This window comes from Antedon bifida, chromosome 10 (assembly GCF_963402885.1).
Source record: "Antedon bifida chromosome 10, ecAntBifi1.1, whole genome shotgun sequence".
Taxonomy (NCBI): domain Eukaryota; kingdom Metazoa; phylum Echinodermata; class Crinoidea; order Comatulida; family Antedonidae; genus Antedon; species Antedon bifida.
In genome coordinates this window covers 6,677,716-6,695,533 of record NC_136235.1, presented here as the reverse complement: position 1 = coordinate 6,695,533, position 17,818 = coordinate 6,677,716, and the positions used below count along the sequence as shown (strand labels likewise).

General features: G+C 31.9%; 2 protein-coding genes across 2 annotated transcripts in view; both read left to right on the top strand.

Moving 5' to 3' along the window:
* The window catches only part of LOC144853631 (BLOC-1-related complex subunit 8-like), a 224,095-nt gene that overhangs the window by 137,157 nt on the left and 69,120 nt on the right, over nt 1-17,818 (top strand). The window lies entirely within an intron of this gene.
* On the top strand, nt 2,144-5,275 carry LOC144853613 (uncharacterized). Its single transcript, XM_078711345.1, has one exon. The coding sequence runs from the start codon at nt 2,203-2,205 to the stop codon at nt 3,934-3,936; it is 1,734 nt and encodes a 577-aa protein (XP_078567471.1). The 5' UTR covers nt 2,144-2,202; the 3' UTR covers nt 3,937-5,275.

The window sequence follows — 17,818 nt, the reverse complement described above, 5'->3', positions numbered from 1 at the left end:
TGCTCAATTGATGAGGATACCGTCAAAAGAAAGAAAGAAAAGCTCACAACATAAATTAATGGAAATCGAAGTATCAATATTATTACACTGCAACCAGTCACCCACAATTAACATGTTACTGAAAGACTTAACTTATAACATGAAATTATTCATTATCTTTGCAAATATCACTTTATGTGTTCAGTGTTTATTATAATTAAAAGTCAAATGATTATCGTGGACTTCTACCATAAATCGGTGCTCGTAGTCTATTTTTAACTATTTAAAATGAAAGTAGAATAAAAAGACCAAATATGATAATGATGATTTCCATAATTGTGTTTCCTGGGCGAGGTTTATCATACTTAAATCAACATCTACTTAAACGATCTGTCATAGCAGTGACGTAATAAGCTTTAGCCAGGATCAGATTAAAACATGACTTCAACACATGGAATAGAGCCAATACCGAGTTTGAGAACTAAACAAAAAAACTAAATTATATATTATTGGAATTTCCGCTTTAGCCATATATAATGTTAGTCATTGTTGCATGCATAAAACTGGTAAATGTTTATAATAGTATCAAATAATAATTGTATATTGTTACCATTTGTGAAATGTGTATTTGATCACTGAGATATCATAATGCCTTCATTGAATTAACCTATTTAATACTTCTGTCTGTATTGTTCTATTGGAGTAATGTAAACTTGATAATTATATTATGAATGAATTGGGTCAAGAAAACTGCAATACAAAATACATGTTTAATTATGAGAGCTACATCCAATCAAGGCAATATGTATAATGTAAAAATAGAAATAATGTTTTACGAAATCGCATGCTTCTTTCTTATCCTCTGTTCGATCAAGACAATATAACAACTGCCTTGATCAAACAGATGATAAGAGAGAAGCATGCAATTTCGTAAAACATTATTTCTTTTTCTACATTATACATTTTTCATACATAACAGAATATAATTACCTTTTTTTTATCGCTTTTTATAATACATTTTATAAGATCCATTATTGTATATTTTAGGACAAATACATTAAGGTGGTGATGAACCGTCCCTCCCCATTACTATTATTGTGTGATTCACTCGACCATTTCCGAACCTGACAATTGTTTGAATCGATGAGAAAGGGAAAAGACCACCTGGAGATATAAGTCACATCAAGTAGTGATGCGTCGATCATTCTGTCGTATTTTTTGACCTACCAAACTAAGAATTTTCCTTTTGGACAATTAAATCTCTCTGGTATCGTGGCGGCCGCACATGATAACCATTGATATTCTGGCGATACACACAATTGCTTGTATTTTTTAATTTGTAGGCTAACAGCGAATTTTTGCATTAGGAGACATTTACCAATAATGTTCCTACTGCACGATTTCACAACTTTTCATTACTTTATAAAATGAAAAAAACAATCGTTTTTATTTCACACACAATCAACAGCAAGTATACACCATCTATTATAGGATGGATATACCACGTTGTAGCACTCAATTAAGCTTACCCTCTATTAAACGAATATACATTTAATTGATAATTTTGCTAATTTGTTTAATGCAGTGTATTCAGTAATGATTGTAACACGATGATTGTAGATAATAATAATAATAATAAGGTTATTGATGGAAAATCTAATAATGTGAAAATAATATTAGGTAGTAATTAAACAGCAGCAATATTATTTTAAGGATAGTTTACGTTCTAACTAATCAACCTCTGATTCATTATATTATATTTCTTAATTTAGTTATCGCACAACTAGTATCCCTAAATATTTGACAGTAAATAATAACAAAAACCTTCGATGAGGTCTCCAATTATTACAATTTATTAAAGTTTCCTGTATTCCTAATTACGGGTGAAAGATTTTACTTCCTCGATAGAGTTATTAGAAGAGGGCAGGCTCTGTTACTATGTCTAGTAAGTTCTTATTTATTAATACTTTAGCGCAACGGTTTTCAATGTATTATAATTGCTAAATATAATCCATGTTGAAATTCGTTTAAGTGAGTTGATTGCATTAAAAGATTTGTAAGTTATAACATTTTTTAATACGGAATAAGATGATATAGCTTGCTTAGTGTCACCGATCAAACTTGATTGAGGGAACGTGACCTCGGAAGGGGCTGTTGTTGAACTTTATGACGTATTGCAGAGTTGTCTAACGGACAGCAACTCAACATAATTCACTTAGCAGGATGACTCGAACGTATACGGTTGTTGTGGCGGTTTTAGCATTTTGTTCTTTGTCTACCGCCACGTTTTGGAGAATTGAGCCAAAAAACGAGACAGTACTAATAGGGAAAACGGTCACATTTCAATGTGCTATAAATTCGACTCATCATGGAAAAGTTTATTGGATTGTACTTCTTAATGGACAATATCTGAGCATTGGAGATTCCATTAGAGAAAAGATAGACCCTAACATTAGGTCTAGATACTCTATAGTTGGAAATAGTTCCAAAGGCGAATTCCACTTACAAATTAAAAACGTATCGAAATCAGACGAGAAAACCTTTCTATGTGCTTATATTGGAACTACACAATTACCTCCAAAGCAGGCCAAGCTTACAGTGCTAGTACCACCAAGCAAAGATTATCCAAAATGTGTAACAGATCCACCTGGAGAACTAGCAGTGGGACAGAAAATAACAATAGCCTGTATATCCCTTGGAGGAGACCCGCCGACTCGTTTGGAATGGCAACGACCTGATGGAAAACCAAGTATACTATCAAAGGTTGGTCGTTATGCCCACACCTTTACCTTAAATCCAAAGGATAACGGTGTGGTTTTTACTTGTATAGGACGATCTAAAGCTCTTGACAAACCACGATCATGTCAACTTATGCCTCTCCATATACCCCCGAAAGCAGAAGTTCATCAGCAATTTCAACCAGCCAGTATCGGCATGGCGGCAAGCTTTTCTTGCAAAGGTGAAGCATTACCATATGTACAACATTATTATTGGACATTAGGAGATCAGCTAATAACGAAGACTGCAGGCGTGTTTGATCTAAGGGATAACAATCGTACTCTTGTTATATTGAAATCACGTGGAACATATAATGGAACTGAAGTGTCTTGTTTTGTGGACACTCCTTCTGGTTTAAGCGCAAAGGCCAGTACCAAATTTATACTTGCAGATTCAGTTGCTGTTGAGGAGTATTTGTTTAAACAAGACTTTTTCTTTTACCTTGTAAGTGCGTGTACATGCGCATTGTTTATAATATTAATTATTGCAATTACAGTAGGCTGTTTATTGAACAGATCTTTACGATTGAAACAGGCGGAACAGAACTTAAACGCTCAGAAAATGTTTAAGGATGTTGATTACGAGCTTACTCCGTTACAGAAAGAGCTTGCACAGTCTGACCATATGCGCTCCACTAAAAATCTGTACACATTTGACCCAGACCCGCTCGAAGAAAGGGAATACGCATGTATTGGAGATTTTACACCTAACGATGAGGAATGTGGTTACCTCGTTCCAACCACAAGGCATCAACCTCCGCCACCTCCTCCTCCACCGCTAAACAAGAATTTATCATCTTCCATGGTATCCATGGTACCTATGTCTACATTTCGGCCACAGAGTGAGGTTGTGAAAATGGCACAACTCGTTAGTTCTCCACAGCTTGTGACACATAACGGTCATAGACTGCCAACAATTACTGAGAATTATACAAACTATAAGAAAAGAAGCAGTCGATTAAAAAATATCGATGCACCTGTTTTATGTAATTTGAATACCGTATCGGAATTAGGCAATGCAGTACCTGAGCAAAGAGAAATGCAGTTATACAGCCATGTAGCAAGTGATCCGAAACCACCCGTAAAGGAAAAAATCTATTCGAAATATGAAGCTGCTCGTGAATCATCTGTAGTTGGAAAGTCTATATCACGACAAGTATCACAACCACCACGCCGATGAATTCAAGTATTTTAATACTCCAACCTAATTGAAATTAGGTTGGAGTATTGGCATATACTTTACATTTGCATTAAGATGAATGTCTACAAAATGTCGAATGGTTAAAAGTGTCATCAAACTACGTTCGATTGTGGCATTATATCATCGAGACAAAACTGAACATGCTGAAACATCGTTAAAACTTTAGTGCTAAAAAAATGGTGATTCTAGGAAATGTTTATTATTTAGCAACCATGTTGGATATGCTGATTTAAATGACATTTTCAAGGCCCGGTTTAAGGGTGTGGTCATCACTATACGTGAATGTACATGAAAGCAAACTGAAACAATATGACGGGTGACGTGTATTGAAATCAACAATAACCAAATGAAACAATATTTACAAAGAAAGTAATTCACAATTAATTGATTTTGACTAACATATGTAGCCTGTTAAACTGTAAGCAAATAGGCATAATGTTTACACGCAACCCCTGCTGTAGATAAAAAGAGAGGGTCGATACTGTGGCTGGTAGATGTGACCCTACTTTTAAAAGATGAGCATAACATGTCTCATCTAACTCATTTAAAGAACACTAATAAGGAAACATCATAATTATAGTGCGCAATGTTAAAGTATATTATTGTCATTGACTGTCGCTAAAGCCTCTTTCCATAAAGCGAATCTATTTGTGCGAATACATTTCTGAACTCTGATTGGTTGATACAAAAAATGTAACTCGTAAAAGCATATGGAAAAAATACATAATGTTTACCTAATGGAAACAGACTTCGGTCTAAAATCATGAATTCGTGACAAGCAATCGTCAAAGATGTATGAATGTTATTAGGACATGACGAAATTGAAAACTTAGGTCTACATTTTAACCCAGAACCGCATAATTTGCTGGACAAACAAGCGGAAGACTGTGATCTATTAATTCTGTCATACGATTTCCCACACATGTCTATGTACAAAATATGTAAACACTGAAATGTCAGTGCAATGTTTTTAATGATTTCGTCCTATTGATTGATATACATGTGACACGCATGCGTGGTCTACAGGATGGATTTAATTATTTTTTAATAAGAATAGTCATTGAATTAATCTGCGAAATTTGTTTTCTATTATTAGAAATATGCATTGCATTTTAATTTTTTAACTAAATGATTTAATTTTGAACGAATTTGTTGTGATAATCATTATTCGGCATGTAGAGTTTTATTGGTAATTAATTGCAATTTATTCGATTTATATAAATCACTGAAACGCCTCTTTATTATGTGTCCATGATGAAGCTAGTTCATTCCAATAATTAATGTATCTTTCTACACATATCTTAATAAAAAATATCAATCAGACCTATTGTGGATCATAAAATAAATGACTACATTTAAACTTAACTCTAAAACAAATTCACCATTCTTAACATTGTTTTCGGATCCATGCAATACTAGCATTACGCTTAATGGCATTTGACCAACATGTTTATGCATACTATTTTAACACATCCTTGAATTCAGTCCCACATTTTGCATGTCAATCTTAACAACATAAACATTATGTTAAAAATTATCTTGATTTTACATCGTTTATAAAATGGTGATTTAATAAATTTCTATTTATACATATTTAGTTCAGTATATCAGATAACACATTTTTGATTTGGATTATCCTTTGCTACATTTAGGATGAGGGTATAACGAATCTTATGAGTCCTGCCGTTTTAGCATTGTTAATAAACCAATGTAATCAACAGTTGGCCTAACGACAAATGATAAAGTTCACAGATATGATGAATGAATGAATATGAACATAATTAGTAAATTGATGTTCTAAAACATGTAATAATTGTAAATAGTATGTCTACTTGTAAATACATTTTCCTTAAATATATGTAAAAAGAGAGAGATATTTCAATTTTCTATATTAAAGATTATTGTCAGTAATTTAACATTATACTGTTGGTATTCTTGAACTCATTCTCATTAGCATATTTTCATACACGTGACAAACAAAAACATTTATTATTCCATAAACAAAGAAACAAAGGGAGGAGGTGGTTAATAAATTATTATGCTTCACATTTGTTATGTAAATACTAATAATTTGATTGCGCTGTTTTTAAATAAGGATAATGTTTATTGTGAAATCGAACCGGACAAAACCGGAATACTGTTACAAAACAACGTCTATGTGTCTGATGCGCAGTCAAGCAAAACAAATACTCACTTTAAAACCAATGATCAGTTGTGAATCAACCGCGGTTGTTTTTGGACTTTATTTTACACTTCCCAATTTCAAGAACGTTATATACAAATTACTTTATGTTTAATTTTTCTTAATTGTAATTATAAAATGATATTCGTCCTTCGGATTGGACGTAAAGCCGTTGGTCACGTGTGCATTTGTGGTTAGGATATTGGATAAACATTAAGGGCGATATGAATGATTAAACAAAATGATTACCAAGAAAGTGATTATTAACCTTCTAAAAGACTATAGGTTAGCCACTGAACATCCATTCTATATTCAAGTTTCCTGCGTGGGAACTGAACCCAGAACTATGAGCAATACAGTACCCAGTATTTAAACATGGTGCTGCTATTGCAAATAGACAAACTGTGTGAAAATCAGAAAGAAAGAACGACGATGCCTTCTTATTTTTATATTTACAACAATTCATTCTCATTTTACTTGTTGTTTGTTCACAAACAGACCACCACACTCATTTTGATTGGGAAAGACTGACACATCACAAAGCAAACTCTGATCAGAGCGTGGCTTCTCTAACAGTATTCTGAAACCATCTCCTGTCTTATGTCATCCTACTTGATTGCTCCATAGAGCCAAACACATCTGTTATAGTCTTTTCCCATTTGCATCTTGGTGTCCTCTTCTTCTCTTCCATTGAATATAAGCCTCCAACACTCTCTTCTCCAGACTGGCACATGCATATGGAATATCAAAGGAAACTCAAATTACTCCCTAACTTGTTTTTCTCGGTCATGATTTGGCATGTTAGCCTTGTCTTGTCTTGTAATTATAAACTAAATTATGTGTTAAGTAACACAATGCTTATCACATTTCAAATATGATTTATCAGTAGTTGGTAAGGGATTGGAACCCGTTTGGGATCGTTTCTAGTAGAACGATGATATCATAACGTGTTGTCGCTTAAGCTGTATGGCTGACGTCATTTGTAGCAGCAGCAGTAGCATCACTTTAGCTACATTTGTCTTGAGGTTTGAAAGAGTCTTGTTCAACAAAATACAATGCACAACAAAACAACAATGCAATATACATCAAAGTTACATAATGAGATTATTAAAAAAAAACAACTTGTTGACTAATAGGCTAATATAAACATATTTTAGGCTGATAATTTTTCACATGGATTCCTAAAGACGAACAAACCAGTACGTTGCATTCAAATATCTAGTAATAAACTATGGAGTTCAAAACAAACTGTACGCAATTGCCAAATGAACAAATTGAATTTAATCAGTATATTTATTCCTAATGTGTCAGCAGTCGGAAGAATGTTTGTTTAATTTTGATGAAAAATTCCGGATTTCAATTTTGTATTGAATACAGGAAGTTTTTGAGCCACAGTAAATTAATACCAGTTTATATACAATGATTTCATATCCATTAGTTTAATTACATTGCCTTAAAGAAAATTATGAGTATAGCAAAATATGCACTCACACGATCATATCATTTGACGAAGATGAACAAGCTTACACAGTACTAAAGTAATAATGAATATGTGCTTTTAAGCTATATCTTTTTAAAAGAAGACACGTTATGCAATAGGTCTGATAAACATATACGTACGTATACAGTAACAGAATCAACACAGTAGCAATTTTGGATGATTTCCGCCGTCAACTGTTTATTATCTCTTCAGTTCTTTAGTTTGTTTTTCTTCATAATAGATTGCTTGGGTTCCAATATTGATAATGGAAACAGTTTTAGTTACAAAGGCAGTGTTAAATTATTAGAGCCTGCATTTGTTGTCCTTATAAATGAAAGTCGACGCGGATTGTTCTAAAAATCTAGGTTATATCAAAGGTTATAGTACTATTGGGCATATGTTAAATTAGAAACGTTTCATTTCAAAAGTTTCGAAATAAGGTTAGCCGATGGAAATTAACTATTAAATGTCGATGACTTACGTTGATAATTGAAATAAGATCAAGTTCAAACGCAATGTCGATGAATTATGAATTGAATAGGTACAGTAGAATAGTTTATGACATATTAATATATAGGCCTAATGTAGTATTTTGTATGAAATTAAGCATACTGGAAAATAAATTAAATTGACACATTCTTACCTTCAGATTTAATTTAATGTGTCCACTGGTAGAAATATTCAAAGTTTTAATAAATTGGAAAAAAAACCCACTTCAATATTTTGAATTGTGTAAGTTTTACAGACTTACTCTTTCTATCACTGAAATACCATCAATACAAATGATATTTTTAAAATTTCTGATTTTTTGTTGCCTTTCAAGCAAAAGTATGTGGTCGATCATCACTTTGTTTGCTATCTGTTCGCTGCACACGTGGGAATTCTATAATTAATCCACTACTTATTAGAGTTAAGTAGATCCTCTTGTATTAAAGAAATACTTAGAAATTGGAACGTCAAAACTGTGTTGAGAACCATAGTACATTAGCGCAATAATTAAACTTCCGACAGAAATCATCAGCCTAGTCAATTCTGTGTCATGTAAATCAAGCACCTGTCTATCTTTTTAGTGTATCTTTCTGTAATCTAAATTTAAAAAGATAGGTAATAAAATGTGTACTATTTTTATTTTGTGCGAACAGAAAAAAAATGCTAAAAAACAAGTTTGAAATAGATATAGAAACTTGTTCCCAAGTTGGAGCCTTGCAGACATGTATATCAAAGAAAGCAATTGATGGCAGTCACTCACTGCAACTTCGTGCTGCTATGGAAATAAAATGGCAACAACGAATCAGCAATGAACGACGCGACGAAGTACTAAACCAAACAGAAACAATAAGATTGACATTTGCAGGCATTTGTCTTCGCAATAAAAAAAGAATTTATAAGATGTGGCAGCTAAAACATGGACTTGCAAAACAAGACAAGCACTCACATAGAGTGTGTTCTAGAGACGGATATTGGTATGCAGCGAGAAGAACTTGCTGTCACAATGGCAGATAAGAAATAATGGAGGACTATATGTTCGGGTAAGTAAGTAAGTATCAACTTATTATAATACGCTATGATTTGACTGGTATTTAAGTAAGTTACTATAAAAATTACTAACAGCATCATCAGAGCCAATGTCCTTTAGCTTAATTTTAAGTATAATTGCGTTTCTTTTCTTTTTCGTTTTTTTGTTGGTACAATATATCATAAATCAATAATTAAATTACCAAAGTTTAGATGCGTTAATTACATTCATAGCCAAACGTTAAAAGTGCCTTAATTAATTATTTAAAAGGAACCAACCTGTTTTGAAAAGTAAAATTCAAAGTATCGAGAGGCTATACGATATTACGGAAGTTCAGTTATTTTCGATACTAGGCCAAATTCAGGTGATGATTGAATCTGTCAAAAAACAGGTGAAATAGGATTTCCTTTTTCATCAATTTGACCTGTATGGGTAATCCGGATATGAGGTAAATTATAGATGAAAGGTTCATTATAATCTGAAACGAAAATGTTAAAATATCAGCGGCTTTTTTCAGTGATGTTTAAACTTTTATTTTTGTTTTGTTAATTTTCTACTTACAGACATTGTCGGAGTCGATATTTCATTTTTTTCATTTCATTTTTTTTTTCGTTTCATCATTCTCCTCATGCCATACTGTACTATACTACGTATACTATACTATACTATATCTATAATTATACCTATATACAATTATACCTATTATACCTATATTGTTACTATACTTTTACTGATTTATCAATTATATTAACACAATATACTTTTTTTTGGAACAGTGATGCGATTTATTGTTAATGTCGTGGAAGATTATGTTTAATAAGAAGAAATAATAATACTTTTATTAATGAATAAAATATATAGGAAACAGGGTCACGTTACTATCTGATATATCAAAAGGAGAAGATCATTAAAAACCGTCTCAGTAATTAGTAAGTTAATCTGAGAGAAGGACGACAATAATGAGTAATATTAGATTGTGCAGTTTTAAGACGCATGGCCAAGGCTGTATCACAGACTACCTAGACATTTGAGATGTGACGCTTCTAATTGTGGTTTGAGTTTAGAATCCCCGTGGTTTAGTATCTGTTAACCGGATAGCCTAGAAGATGAACACGTCAACATTAAGAAGTAACCAACTAGCTTATCATGACACATAAATGTCTGTCTACTTCCACCGCTAAATTTTATGAACTTGTAAACTCTAAATTATATAATATTATTTAATTTTTTAATAATTCAAGCTTAATCGATAGTTTTTATTATGTTTAATTATGGTATTATTACACATTTAAAAGATATCGAAACAAGAAAGTTAGTCTTTATGTGATTATTTAATGGCAGTAGTGTGGACAGAATTGATTTAATGAATGTATAACCAAACTTATTGACTGATTTGACTGAATTTATATAAAATAATAAAAATAAAAATAATATAGGCCTACTTAAACATGTTAAATATTGGTATACGTAATAACCAATTGAATGACTCATAGGTTAACCATCATTTCAATGACATAATCATAAAGATAAAAGCTCTGTCTACGCTATCAAACTTTATGTGAAAAAGTGATGCGCCCAAGTACAGTAGTAATATGCCCAAATAGGGTAGTGATATGACATCATCATGCCCATATATGGGAACGTCACATTTTTTGTCAGAAGTTTGATAGTGTACACAGAGCTTAAGACGAGTTTCTTGAGATTTGTTACACAGAAAACAAAACTATTATTATCATTAAATAGTTTGCAACAAAGTTGTGCTCCACATATTTCATTCCCATGATGGATTTGACGACAGTTTGCACCATAGATTAGAGATACATGTTCATATGATAAAACCATAAGAAACCCACTTAGTGAATCAAATATCAAAGCCAAAGCTGGGACAAATTAATTAAAAACCCCGAAAATTACAACAATCTATCAAAACATAATGCTGATTAAAACATAAGTAAATTGAAAGGGCATTCTCTATTAGAGGTTAAATTAGATTGAGAGAATTGACACAATGGATCGAAAAAAGAGATATATTTTTTTTTAATTTATAAAAGTAAAATTTTCCAGAAAAACGTTTCAATGCTTATTAATTAGGAAAACAAAGGAAATTGACAAATTGACATTGAGAAAGAATGTAAAATGGTAGTGAAAAACTTTCTTGGTTTATCTTATTTCATTTTCATTCATTTTACTTTCTATTTCAATCAATTGCATAAATAAGTTTAAATAAAAAAGGCAGACACGAAAAAAACAAAACAAAAACACCGTATCAGATCATTTAAGGATCTCCATCATTTTGTTATGGAGCCTGGATGATTCAAATGATGATACCATAATACATTCTATCATTTCATTTTTACTAGCTGACATTCTCTTTAACAATGAAGAGACAGATTTCTTACTTATGAAAAACATTGAATTACCAACACATAAAGAAAGCCAAAAGAATAGCTGTAAAAGTCCTAATAGCCTTTGAAGAATGGGACCAATTTTAAACTATGGCAAATAACAGGTTACGACAGGCTCTCCACAGAAATGTTTGGATAATCGGTAATTTTGTTGTTGATACGTTCAACAAATCTTCACTGCTGGAGAATTTAATTCTTAAAAATGTCCAATTTGTAATTTGTTTTTTTCTTCTGAAGATGTTTTTACAAAAATTAGTGACCTTATCATTAGTTGCAGAGGCACACTTCCTATCCGGTCTTCCTATCTTCCAAAAGATGTAGACATGTATGATACAATCTGCCTAATTGTTCCCCTTAAGGCACAGCCGAATATTCAAAATTAAACATAACTAAATAAAAGTCCATATAAATATATTACTCTTTAATTACATCAGATTATTTTAAATTCAATAACCGAAGTTACTAAATAACTATCTCAACTTTAAGCTAATATTATTATTACTCCTATCGTCATCAATGGTATTGTATATACCAACAATAAAATATTACGTAATGAAGTGTACACATACAACTTTAAGCATAACACATATACAACAATAATTTTACGGATAAATAAGCTTAATGTAACTTTCTCGTTAAAAAGTTATTGATATAACTGTAATAGAAATAGCACAGCCTTGTTGAAATAAGTGGATGTGTCACCATTAGGCTATATGTTTAATTAGCAGTAAACATAATGTCTAATCTTAAATATTGAATTTAATATAAAGATACATCTCAACGATAAAAACATTCGGCAAGGAAATGACAACTAACACAGCAAATTAAGGAAACGATAATTCAGAGAGCATAACATGCAGTGGAAAACAAAATGTGTTTCATTGACCTTAAAAAACATTAGGATTAATCCTGGTCACATGATTAAATAACATGATATAAAATATAATTCCTCATCAAGTTGTGAATTGAGAACATCCAGACGCTACTGTATCCTCCATCCTAACTTAATTGCATCCTCAACTTCCCGCCAAAAGCACAACATCTTCAAAATAGAAAAGCCATGAACTGTACTTTATCTGACAATAAAAAATTAAAGAACTGAACACTGACATAAATGGACAATTTGCTTTTATAGCAAGTAAGGAAATGTTTTAAGATTTTAAAGTGCACACATTGGAAAAAGGTGCTCATTGTATGCTGCTGCATATAAGTAGATTCACAATGTTTTCATTGTTTAATAATAGTTGCATTATCAAACGGGTTTGTATCCATTTTCACCAAAGTCTTCCCATAGGAGTAACAGTCAACACACGTTTCCTATTTTATTGACAGGCTTACATCCTGCCATTTGTCACATATTGGTGATACTCTACATTCAGTAGTTACAATTTGGAGTTTCCATTTTATATTAGTAAATAAGACATAGATACAAGCACATTATTTACATTTATTTTGCATTTCAAAGTTCCGGTTATAAAGTTAACAAGAAAGGCCTATTGTAGAACATTATGATAATGGCTATCGTCGTGTTGGTGGTGGTAATAATGCTGCTGAACATACTTTCTTAAAGCTATGCTCTATCAGATGGAGGGGAAGATTGTAGCATTTGCTGGCATCTGGATAACAGCTAACCGGACAGAGAAGGATGGATTCGGCTTGATGATGCCTTCGCACTGCAGTCGCTGAAATGATAATGAAGATGCCCTATTTTTTGTAAATCTTAATTACTGTAATAATAACATTCGTTATATCATGCACTTTTCTATAATATTGCTGTCAATTTGAACTTAAATAGACGAAGAAAATTAAACGATAGATTCCAATCAATATTGATTGGAATAATGAAGTCCAACAAAGTATAGCAACTTGAAACACAGAGACTGGGAAGAACTCAGTTCATTGTATCATTGAACCTAACAAACACTCTCCTTGAGGGACTCTTTTCAATTTATAAAATAAAACATGGAAAATCAACATCATATTTTTAAAAATGAAAACATCGTTATCGTAAATGTCACCATCTGCACCGAAAACTTTCACATTAGATGTAAGACAACGTTTGCCTAATTCATTACGTTGATATCCGGCGAAAATCAAAACAGTTATTTCGACAATTTTGACATGTGGATCTTTTCAATTAATAATACTACAGCCTTTATACTAATAATATATATTTTATATTAAATGTTACACACCTACAGTGTTTCGATATACTGTAATTATATATTTTGTTTACATTATTACCAAAGTATTCGTTGTATCCATGTAATTCTGTACTGCAGGATCCGACGTCGTCGCTTCATCAATGGTGTGAGTTCTTCCCATCAATCATTATTATCAAATAGGTCATTGGACGACAGTATGAACCTTTTATAATTGTCCAATATCAAAACAAATCTGTTAGTAAATGCAACCAATGTGCTATCATTGGCGCAATCCCTCATAATAATTTCATTGAAAGCATGTGAATCTTATTAGGGCCTATGTAGTTGTTTGCACGTACACGTTTAGCAGCATGCTTTGACACCTCCAGTGACGTCATTGTTATGGCCATGGACTGTGCTTAATTATTTGCTTCAACTTTACTTGCCTAGGATTACTCCCGAAGACGGTTGTAGAAAAAAAAAACCAAACAGTTGAAAAGTAAAGAGATTCTTTACTTAGTGTACGCCACATTTAGATTTTCCTGTATTGCGTCTACGGTGGTGTAAAATAGCTTTGTTTGTTCATCTTTATTTTTTGAGCTATTGCTTATTTTAAGTTCATTCTGACAGTGCATTATAACATCTTCCTTCTAAATAGCTTTTGTAAAACCGTTTATGGAATTTCGTTACATAAACTAATTGTTCAAGATGTGCAACAGTTTTTGGAAAAATTAACAATTCAACCAAAGGCATTTCTAACTATTCGAACCCTTTTTCTAAATGTCAATTATGTCGGTAACTACTATAATCCTTCTTCCTCCTAATAAGGCCTTTTATAAAGTTCATTTAGTGTAACTGCTCAATATGATTATATTCAATTTACTATCACGTGTTGTCATTCCAAAAAACGAATTGGTCAGAAAGAGTCATTGTCTGCTACAGTAGCTACAGACGGAGAGAAATCCCACGATCAGTATGATTTAACCAATGATATGATGACTTATTAGAGTCATAATCCGACGGGCTAATGACTTTAGTTATAACTTAATAAGGGGACATTGTAATGCTAATAAAATTGAAGATTTCACACATATAAATATTAGTAGACAATTAGTTATAGGTAACCACACGTACGTCATTTAACCTCCGTAAGTACGTGATATCCTAGATACATTATGCTATAACTTAAAGCTATCGTGAGAAAAAGAAGATTCTACGAAAACCACAAATCTACATTTTAAGGAATGAATTAATTAATACAACTATTCCCAGTGATAAGAGTATATGATCACATGTAAATAGAGAGGAAATGACATAAATACGAAAAGGTATGACATACGAAATGTTAAGTAAATCTCCATCTTTCCTTATACTGCAATACAGATACCATTCTAACCTTGAAAATCAAATCAATAAATTATTGTTCAGATTATAATTGGCACCAGAGAAGGAAGAGTTTTCCCTGATAGCACTCCTCTTGGTGTTTTCTCTGGTACAACATAATCTAGCTATGTCAGTTACAATATCAATGCTTTACAAGATTGGGTTGAAGTAATTTGACCACAAGGGTTCGAATAATGCACCAATTTACTTGCGCTGCGTACAAGTGTGAACCATGTTTAAGCTTTATTATTTTTAATATGTGGTAATATCATAGAAATACAAATAAAAAGATGAAATATATATACATATAACATTATTTATATGTATTACTAAGACCGGAAGGTTACTCAACCGCGTATATTGAACTACTGGACTGTCACGTACGAGAAAGAAATTGCTCAGAAATAGGACAGTACATAATAGGAAGTTGAACAGAACAATTGAAAGCTATTAACATGCGAATGTTTCAATACTTAGAATACATATTACCTAAAACAAAATAATAAACTAAAAGACAAACTGTAAGGACTTCATATTGTTAATTGTAATCCGAAATAAATATTGCAAAGATCACATCCATTTTGTATTATATATTATAATTCTATAATTAGTTATTAACACCTTTTGCTAAATCGATACATACTTTATAAAATGGACATCGACAAACATTATAACAGTTGTTAATGGTTAGCAGATGAAAAAGATTAGACAACACCCTAATACCAATATTGATAATTAACATTTGTGTATGTATAATTGATACTACCACAATTATTACCACGTGATTTTAATGACGTCATTGGGAAAAGCGGAACTTTTACCCAATAGAAAACATTCAGAGTGTCAGCTATTCATATGTACTCATAAATAGATTAACAATATAAAAGCTCCACAATATTAACCCTTACACGACGAACTCACACACCCACACATAATGTTTACAAAATACTGGAATTATTAGTGATTAATACAACAAGGAATACATAATGCATTGTTAAAATTAGATACAGAACTTATTTTGTCGTGTTTTTTAAACATTTTTTTTTTTACAGAATCTCAATTAAAAACATTCCATAAGGTTCATTGAATCGTTTGTCTTTAATCGAATTATATACATCGAATTATTAATTATTTACCAAGTCGTACATCCTGACTAATATGTTGGCGTGGTCATCTAAATCTAACCATGCCTTATATAGAATCCCAAAGTATTAATGGTCAGCTACTGTATCAAGATATGAGTCATCGTCAATATCCACAATTGAATTGGCATCAGATGTCAGACAAATATCATATAGAAAGATTAGGGTGGAGATTGTAGATTGACGTGTTTCCGTCAAAATACGCGAATGGCGCTACAGAAGTGGAAAAAAACTAAAGTGATTGAAAACGAATCGCTAGATCAACAATAACAGGTATTCCAGTAGTAATAGTATTATAATAATAATTATTACCTTTCTGTCCTCAGATGATAGAGGTGTTTGACGGAATTCATGAAACGTACAACATCTAACAAAATAAACATAATAATATCATTATTTGAGGTTAATTCTAAAATGGTCAAGAATCGTGTTCTTAAATAATGGCCAGACACAGCCTTCAATAACAAGAGACAAGTCTCTACAAATAATTGAAAATAACTATAACAAGATATAACAAGTATAATTTATAAGATATCAGCATAATTATATCATCATTAACTCAATCTTGTTCCTTGTTATTATCATCTTCAGACGTGCTTAAACATTTTTTTACATTCAAGTCCAAGCTGAAAAAACCCCTCTTAATTGAAAACCCAAGCACACACCCATAATATCACAACGTATATATTAATTAATTTTATTTTATTAACGTTAAAGAATTCATTGTATATATTTATGTTCTTGTTCATTGACTGTCAACTGATTGTTAAATCGTATTTTTTTTATGTGTAATTATTGTGTCATGAGGAGGGAGTCTATATTATACCTTTGTTGTTTTTTGTTTTGTTTTTATACGTTGATGCTTGCTAATTTTGGTCACAATAAACGTTGAATTTAATTGATTTGAATACTTATATAGGATAGCCGTCATTGTACCTTATGGGTGATGTATGGAAATCACGAAGACACAAACGTGTTTCCGAAGTTTAATTGAAACGGGAAAGAGTACATAGGAACTAAAATACTCTAAAGTATGCGTATGTGTGTATAGCTGTTATTTTAATCCTTCACGTATGTCGGAATACATTAAGTAGACATACTGTTTTTAGAACCAATAATTTAGTTTGACAATACTTCCTTATTACTAACGCTATAAACTCTAATACATCTTTCAAATGTTGTATATGTAATAGGAACGTGATACAAAATCAACCAATCAAATTGCGATGATACGGTAGCCTACACTTAAAGACACTTTTCCTGAAATTTTGGACGTTTTGTAAAATAATGCATACATATTAGGCCTACTTTAAAAACATTAAAACAGGTCATTCCTGGTCTTAAATGTACTTGTTATGGTTATTATGGTAAAAACAGAAAAAACAATACACTACTATATATAAGTAGCTCGCATGGAATGTTCTATCGTAAACTAGTAGGCTTAGTTTTGTTAGGCCTATAACTGGTAAAATGCGGTAACGTACCAACGTTGTACTATAGCTATATGCCAAGCACGGCGTTGCGGTATTACTTTTATTTTTTGTGAAAAAAGAACCAGTATTTTCGCTGACATGTTACGGTTCTTCCATTTGTTTTGTAATCGATCGAA